The sequence below is a fragment of the Sinohyriopsis cumingii genome, chromosome 1, assembly GCF_028554795.1.
Source record: "Sinohyriopsis cumingii isolate HCF-2022 chromosome 1, ASM2855479v2, whole genome shotgun sequence".
NCBI lineage: Eukaryota > Metazoa > Mollusca > Bivalvia > Unionida > Unionidae > Sinohyriopsis > Sinohyriopsis cumingii.
In genome coordinates this window covers 174,018,536-174,027,774 of record NC_142961.1, presented here as the reverse complement: position 1 = coordinate 174,027,774, position 9,239 = coordinate 174,018,536, and the positions used below count along the sequence as shown (strand labels likewise).

The 9,239-nt window shown below is 35.7% G+C and overlaps 1 protein-coding gene across 1 annotated transcript; it reads right to left on the bottom strand.

Moving 5' to 3' along the window:
* Positions 1-1,750: 1,750 nt before the first annotated feature.
* Positions 1,751-7,147, bottom strand: LOC149808406 (PI-stichotoxin-She2a-like). Its single transcript, XM_089976765.1, has 3 exons — positions 7,016-7,147; positions 5,139-5,276; positions 1,751-1,976 (listed from the first exon to the last, which is right to left on the bottom strand). The coding sequence occupies exons 2-3, from the start codon at positions 5,263-5,265 to the stop codon at positions 1,813-1,815; spliced, it is 291 nt and encodes a 96-aa protein (XP_089832891.1). The 5' UTR covers positions 5,266-5,276; positions 7,016-7,147; the 3' UTR covers positions 1,751-1,812.
* Between the last annotated feature and the right edge of the window lie 2,092 nt (positions 7,148-9,239).

Genomic DNA, 9,239 nt, shown 5'->3' with positions numbered 1-9,239 from the left:
AGAACTACTCCGTATCGTAGAGGGAATGACTCGCAATCGTGTTCGGCATATCTCTGTTCGAGCGGTATTTACACGGGCGTAAGTTCATATTCGAGACCGACCACCAACCCCTCGCCTATCTTGCGGCGGAGAAATTGTCGAATGGACGCTAGATACGTTGGTCGCTGTTCTTATAACAGTACCAGATGCAGATCAGATACGTTAAAGGAACCGAGAACATATGCATCGATTTCATGAGTAGGAGCACTGAATAGGCATAGCTCGATCGGTATATAACCGTATGTTGTGTGTATATTCGTGTCCGTAGTCAGCGTGTAGCGTAGTTATGATTATGTTTCTTTTATTGCGTGTAGTAACACACATTTGCATTTGAAGCATATTTGGGGGAATAAAATGCCCGATTTTATTCTGAAGTGTGGGAGGGGTGTCACGTTTGCTAAGTCCAGGTATTAAGACATGTATAATTGCCACGGCCATGTGTTTCATGTCTAAACATATCCGCGGCCTAAAAGCAGTCTTTTACTCAAGGTTATCCTGACCAGCCAGAGAGCTGAATCTTGAATCGACACATGTGATAGATCGTACCAACTGGACAAAGGATTGCCTTATCGCACCTTCATATCAAAGGTTTGTTCAGATAACAGAGGGAACCCGCGAGGTGAACGGGGCGTGTTCTCATCCGTCCCCACGTGGACAGCTAGAAGGACATTTTCCGCTAAGTTTGATAGGATCGGTTTACAGCAATATCCAATAGGAATTGAAATAGAGCATGTGATTACAATTTAGATCCGAATTATAACTTCTTAACTCGCAAGCAAAATGTCAGTTCTCCTGCGAAGATTGCTGAGCAAATAGGATTACTCCGACAAAGCCACTTGTAATTTGGCGATAAAACTTAGAAACAAATTCTAAGGAAAGACAAAGTTTCAAAACTTAAGCTTTTTAGGGGACAGAACTTCCGGTTTAGTTGAGTCCCGAGTCTTCAAGAGGTGGAGACGGAAGTGAGACTAGCTGAGCAGTCGTGGTCGGTGGAGAGAAGGTGCATAGAAAGTGAAGAAGGAGGGAAAGAAGTAAAGGATGAGAAGGAATTTAGAGAACGTCGGGAGGAAGAGGAGAAGGAATTGGGAGGAATAGGAGAAAAGAGTGCTCAGATGAGTAGAATACAAGGATAGGTGCAAATCTATGTCACACTACTAATCAAGTGATGTAATAGGCTATTACAGGGTCAAGCGGAATGAGAGAACTTGGGAAATTTGAATAATTTGACTATTGAATTGTTATTAAATTGTTATTCGTTGAATTTCACTTTTTTGTATATTCAGTCATTTAACCGTTGGCATAGCTGACTGGGAGCTCGTAACTTTACATCTATCTTTCACTAATTTAACTTCCAACCAAAATCGATCCTGGCTGGGTCTTCTATAATAACTTGGATAAATTATAGGGAGCACCCTACCCCAACCATAACAACCCTCACAAGGAGCTTTTCACCTGGCACAAATGACTCGAGTAGAATTTCCAGAACGAATTTCTACTTTAAGTTCATTTTGTTTCTCTGCGCAGAGAGAGAGAGAGAGAGACAGGGACAGACAGACAGAAAGACAGACGGACAGACAGTCTTTTCGCAGTAAATCGCTTTTATGGATTGCTAATTCTATATGATTTCTCTCCCTCACGATAATAGCATCAGTAGGCATTTTTCTCTAACACTCCTTTACCTCGTCTAACAAAAAAACATTTTCGAAAGTAATTCAGTTAGAACTAGTACTTGAATTTATTCCATTTTTCAAATTAAGGAATATTACATTCTACTCAAGATGCACAGGCAGCAAAGCAGCTGGCTTCTGTTTCAAAGTTATTTTGGTTTCCACCGCAACCGCCATAGATGAATTCTTTGCACTCAAGCGTCTTGACTTCAAAGAAGTATCGTGGAAAGAATCCCTTGCATGGGCCTGGGTTACTTGGCAAGTGACAGACTGCGAAGAAAATTATACATTTTTATAATAGTACCCAACCAAAATTTCCTCAAAAAAAAGTAGCATTATTTTCTAAGACAAAATGCGCTTTTGCTTGGGGGTGGGGGCTGACGGCTGAAATACATTACAGACACGTGAGCACTGTACCATACACTTCGTGTCAGTGCTCTGCATCTGCTGAATACGTTGATTATTTCACAATGTTACAGTGATATGGAAAATCTAAACATTGTAAAACTTTGTTCCATTTGTTCTGTTTCAAAGTACCTACAATTTTGCCTCACATTTTGTTAGGAATAAGATGCATTTTATTAAGAAGATTTTCATTTCTCTTATGTCTTTGTTGAAGATGACAACCCCAAAACGTATAATTTATCGGTATGTTTTAATAACAGGGTTATAGTCTTTGGTACGATCACCCACACATATATTTCAAAATGTCTTCCACTAAAAAGGTAGTCCAGTTAGATTTCTCGCTTTTCCAACGGCTTCAAGATTGCCACATCCATCAATTCCAACCAATTTATTGTTTCTTTGGTATTCCTTAACAACCTTATCTTACCACGTATCGAATGCACTAATCTCTGGGATCTTTAACGATCACCTTGTCATCTTGGACTAACCACCGACTCACCAATGACCAGCACCGGACGTACATTTTGTATCTCCATCAACAACATGAAGTCGACAGGGGCCGAATGGTATTCTTTTTAAAAGTTTTTCCCCATTCGGATATGTAATTAATTTAATATTTGGATATATAATTAACTCAATGCCAATTTTATATTATATTAATTTAATACCATTTGGATATGATATTAATCCAATACTATTTGGATATGTAATTAATTCAATACCGTTTGCCTATGCAATTGATTTAATACCATTTGGATATGTAATTAATTCAATACTGTAACAATCCATCCAAGGGGTTACTGAACGAGCGATGTCAAACCCTGGAGCAATTCCACTAGAAGTCATAAGTTCCCGCTAATTTCAGTGATTTCTATACAACAACTGTTCTAAACCAGAAAGTCCAACGTCTCCATTCTATAAACAACCTTACTCTAATTAATACAAGACCACATATCTCACAACTTCCCAACTGTCTATCAATTGCACAACTGCATGGTGTCTCTTCGTTAACTTTCCGTAAAGTATCATGGAATTAAAATGAAAAATATAAAACTAACAAACAAGGCAATTTCAATATACATAACATTATCCAGATGTAGCTTTGTGCCATTATTCATGATGCATAAAAATGTTCAAATTATACGGTGTTCGTTGTCATTATTCATGATGGACACAAAATTAAAATTATAAGGTGTTCGTTATGCCATTATTTATGATGCATAAAATGTTCAAATTATAAGGTGTTCGTTATGCCATTATTTATGATGCATAAAATGTTCAAATTATAACGTGTTCGTTATGTCATTATTTGTGATTTAAAAAGTTCAAATTACAACGTTTCGTTATGCCGTTATTCATGATGAATAAAAAGTTCAAATTACAACGTTTCGTTATGCCGTTATTGATGATGAATAAAAAGTTCAAATTACAACGTTTCGTTATATCATTATTTGTGATGCATAAAAAGTTCAAATTACAACGTTTCGTTATGTCATTATTTGTAATGCATAAAAAGTTCAAATTAAAACGTTTCGTTATGCCGTTCTTCATGATGAATAAAAAGTTCAAATTACAAGGTTTCGTTATGTCATTATTTATGATGCACTAAAGTTCAAACTACAACGTTTCGTTATGCCATTAATTATGATTCATTAAAGTTCAAATTATAATGTGTTCGTTATGCCATTTTTATGATGCACTGACAGTTCAAATTGTAACGTGTTCGTTATGCCATTTTTAGGATGCACTGACAGTTCAAATTATAACGTGTTCGTTATGTCTTTATTCACCATGCGTAAAAATATTCAAAGTATAACCTGTTCGTTGACTTAAGGAAAGGGATGATAAATATTCAGTCGAAATTTTTTTTGTATCTGTCAGTCAATATTTATTATGAGTGGGAGAAGATAGAACTAATGCATATTTCGCAAGTGTGCTTGTTCACACACTGTGCTGAAAAAAATAGAGTAGAGTAGAGTACTATTTCACACTATTAATTCAATAGCTCGACTTGAGTGTTAACTGGTTGCAATAATATGCAATAGTTAGTATAAAGACGAGTAATGTGCAATGGTGCTATAAAGCAATGCGTGTGTAGTGGCTGTTATAACCAAATGCAATGTGTAATGGTCGTTATAAAAATATATGTATAATAGTTGCTATGAAGATATGAAGTATGTCAAGTTTGCTATAAAGAGATATAATATGTAATGGTTGCTATAAGAACACAAAATGTATGCAGTATGTAATGGTTGCTATAAAGACGCAATTGTCTTTCGATTTCTAAAGATTTTTAACGTGTAACGTTTGCTATATCCAGCTGAAATGTTATGTATATCTATATTTGTTGTAATTCTTGGTACACGATTTTATATAATGTTTGTAATTTTTATTCATGGTTGTAAATTGTACAATTATCTTTACATATGATCTATAAATAGATGCTTACGTATGTCTTGAAAGTTACTAATAATAGAATTATTAGTAAACATGTTTACGAGATTCGGCCTTTTCCCCACTGGGCAGATCGACTAGGATGGTTCTAGAAGAATTAAGTTCATTCTTATTGGATGAGTTAGGTCACAAGAATAGGTATTTTGAAATATTAGATTGAGTAGTATGATCTGTCACGTGATGGTATGTTGTGAAATATAATCGAAATAGAAGGTATGTATAAGGAAAAACTGAGCAATCAAATATCATTCCTATTTTGCAGTCATTCCTATTTCTCGCGTTCTTGCTGTAATATCAAGTCTGCAGAAGTGTTTTATGTTGTACTTAGCTGTTATTTGAGACGCAAAACGTTTGGACTGTTCAGTAGAAAGTGTTCATTTTTGGACTATAATGTTATTTTGGAGCTATTGTGAATTATTGAGTTCATGACAATGCCATTTTGACAACGTCGCGATTCTTGGCGGAGCAATACATTTCCGGTTACATGGCTGGTACACTTAATAATCGTGCACAAAAATTATTTAAAGTACAAAATATATTTCCTTTTTTCCAAAAAATATGTGTTTTTCCTACCGCTTGGGTCGAAGGGTGTGGTGTTGGGGTGGTCGGTGGGTTCAGGTGGCTGAGTGATGGCACCGTCAACTGCCAGCAGACACAATGCTAGTGTGAAGACCAGCAGGCAGGTGGTCCTTGTCAGCATGGCGATTATAGCTGTCAATATAACAAAATTAATTTTATTCTGCCGCTGCAACACAAGAAGGTGATATGTTTCTTTGTGCATGTATGTCCATTTGTAAGTCCCGATTCAATTAAAGAAGATTGCAAGAGCAAAATATTCTACGTAAAACAATAGTTTCACAACGCAATATAGTGTTATTCGTGTGTAAATGTCTTATTAGATTGTGGAAGTTATATTGTGAATGTTGACCTCATTATCGCCTTTTTACTGGACATCGAAATTTACAAAATGGCCCTAAAACTACTGAGCATAGTTAGATAAAACGTGTGTTATGTATAGTAGGGAAATAATTGTGTACATGTCATGGTGGTCATTTTTACATGACCGGGCTAGATTCTCATATTTATCATGCTCATTCTGACTCAATTCTGGCCTTTTCTTGGATTAGAATTTTGACGCGGTTCTGGCCTTTTCTTGGATTAGAATTGAGTTTATTAGTTGTGACCTTTTCATAGCTTAAAAATTTACATGTAAATTCTGAAATTGCATTGTAACACAATCATATTGCATCACTTTAATGGATAAATTGTCCAGAGAAATGACAAAATGCGTGTTATGTGGAATTATGTGAGTATAGAAAGTTCTTCCCGTACAAACAAATATTTTATTATAAGTTAGCATTTTCGATGATTATGAAACAGTCACTTGTTAACTGAATAACCATGATAAAGTTAAAAACTTTCGTTGAAGCATTAAAGAACTAGTAAACCAACCGCAAATGATTTCCGCTCCGCGTTAATAAAAATGTTAGGTTTACCATTTCATCAACGTTAATAAAAAAAATTGTGTGCTCTTATTTGTCTATATTGCTGCTGTTTGTTTTTTATTTTATTTTATTTTATTTTGTATTATTATTTGTTTTGCTTTGTTTTATTTTATTACAGTACTGTATATCATGTGACGCTGTGTCATCCTTTGATGTTTCAATGAAATTAATGTAATATTTGTCCTTCTACCGACTACGGTAGATTTACAGCGTTCGCCAAATGACAAACTATTCGTCGCTGGGTTATTGCGAGTTACATATATCAAGCCAGAAATACACATATATGGCTTAATTTCGCATGAAATTAATTAAAAGACGGATGGGACCAGCTTTTCTGGTTTTGTCCCTATTTGCATCATTTTTTGTTTTCAAATTTGTATATCTATAATCTGGAAATCTTTTTCTTTATAATAATTTCAAGCGGCCCGCAAAGGTCAGGAGGCCAAGCAACAAAGAGAAGAATTTTTTGTAAATCGAAGGGGCCTACTGGGGCACACACATCCTGTCTGCGGCACTGTGGGCAATTCATCGATTTAGCTCTGCGACGCCATTCAGGCCTACTGTAAAAGACCTTTTTGTAAATGTTTTAGGTCTCAGACATCTAACGTTATTGGTAAAGAAAATCTTTTCAGCAAGCAATTCAATGCTTAAAATTATTATTTTTTACGATTATTTATATAGTATGCAAATCATGCCTGAGGATTGGTCAAGTTCTCACACACAAGAACTGTAGAAAATTAATGTACATACTTCTTGGTATTTGGTTTAAGCCACCTGAGTTTGCCTGTATACCAACTTCTTGTACATGAGTCTTCTATGTCAGGAAAATAACGGCTGTATAATTATATATCGTCATTTTTCTATATAATTCTATCGATATCAATATTTTTTTATATAATTAAATTCTTATACAATTTAAATGTGATAAATAAAGAGAAACTGTACCTGTTCTATATAACTACCAAGCGTTTGAAAGTCAGTCTTCTCGTGAGAAACTGTCACCTGTTTGTAACAAGGCGAGGTGCTAGTGGAGTCATTGTAATGTCAACTTATCCACGTTGACAGTGCATTCCCCTAGGCTAGCCTTTATAGTGTCTTGATCACATTTAATCAGGAACCTTGTCGGTTTCATTTTACACACACATATACATGTACTGCATATATCGATTGTTCGATTTCTGTTCACCCACACATATACATGTACTGCATATATCGATTGGTCGATTTCTTTTCTCCCACACATATACATGTAATGCATATATCGATTGGTCGGTTTCTTTCCACCCACACATGTACATGTACTGCATATATCGATTGATCGATTTATTTTCAGCTACACATATACATGTAGTGCATGTATCGATTGGTCGATTTCTTTTCAGCTACGCATATATATGTACTGCATATACCGATTGTGTCAGTCAAAATTCATGAGATCACTACATCACGGAACTAGTACATTAAAGCAGATATGAAACAACCTCGCCAAAATCTCTTATAGTGTTGTACATTTTGATATGTTCTGTTTCAACCTCCATAAACAAATCGATGACATGTCTTGCTGGCAGGGTCATAAAAATAGCGAAGAAAGTAGGCCAAGCACGGGCCGCTGCTCACTGGTAGCTCACAAACTAAAGAAACAACAACACAAAAGGGGAGTGAGAATAACATTTTATGAACGTGGTATAAAGTATGAACAGAGATTTGGTTTTTAAGAAGTATCTTGTCTGTACTGTCCTGCCCCATGTTACAATGATGACTCGATCACCTTTAAAATGTATAACGTACGGAATACATGAAATATTACAGTAATGACTCGATCACCTTCAAAATTTAAAACTTACGGAATATATTCAGTATCACAGTAATGACTCGAACACCATCAACATTTCTATCGTACTGAAAACATGGAGTATTACAGGATACAGAGCTCGAAATTTTGATATGATTGCTTAAAGACTAGTTAGTTCTCTCAGAAACAAAATAGCATTCCTCTAATATTATTTATTACTTCAGTTTACAAATTTACAAACTAAATTTACCTCAACATCAGCACCGACAATTGCAGATATTAACATATGAAAGGCTTGTCAGTAGTACGTACAATCTGTGCAAAAAAGAAATAAGTCCAAGACTATCCCATTGTCTTAAAAAAAACGAAAATGAGTGTTCGCATTCAAAACAAAATGACGAAAACACTAAGTTCGAGCCATTTATGTGTTCATTCACAACACAAATAGGGAGAACCGCAGTAACTCGGCGGTTAGCCAGCAGGACTCGCGACAGGAAGGGTGCGGGTACTCTCTGGACGAAACTTAAGTACCGATAAATATTAATCAATATATTAGTCTTCACAGATGATTGCAATGGTGGTGATTGCGGTTCTAAGCATACATTTTGTAGGCATGTTGGTATGTAGCAGAAACAAGTCTTTTCACAACGATTTTTATAATGAAATTTACGTATCAGGCACATCAAATTTTCCAAACAATAGTACTGTATAACCAGGTCCGGCCCTAAGATATGCGGGGTCCAAAAGATAGCAAGCGATGAGCGGGGCCCTCAAGCAAAATAATCTAATCTGCATCGCGGAGTTGATTTCCTAAAAGCGCGAGGCCCAAGGCGGTTGCCTCGTTCGCCTTACCCTAGGGCCGGGCCAGTGCATAACAATAATAATAGTAAAATCTGGCTATCGAAGTTGCATTATAGAAAGATCTGAAAGATAATGTGGAATTTAAAACAACAGAGTCAGAAGACGAATTTCGGTGTTTATGTATCTAGTTTGCTAACAAGTATCCAGAAGGAAATATTGTTAGAGACACTTAAGTTTTCTCAGTGCTGTAGTTATTTTCTTCAAGGTTATCGGGTCAAATTTTAAGCAATGTGACAAGACATGATTATACGCGATTAATATCACGGAAAAAGTATTAGGTGGATAATATCTAACATATCGGAATATGTTATGTACTTTGAAATTAACCTTAGTCAAAAAAAAAGTTCACTGTGTACCTGACTAGAGACATTGAGACTGTAAACAACATAATACAAGGCCAATATTTCTGAGCATTTGTGAGCATGGATTAAATCTTAGGATCATTGACGATGGGATAAACATATTTATCTTATCTGAGTCTAGGATACTAGTATTCCTCCATGGAAAAATGAGAGA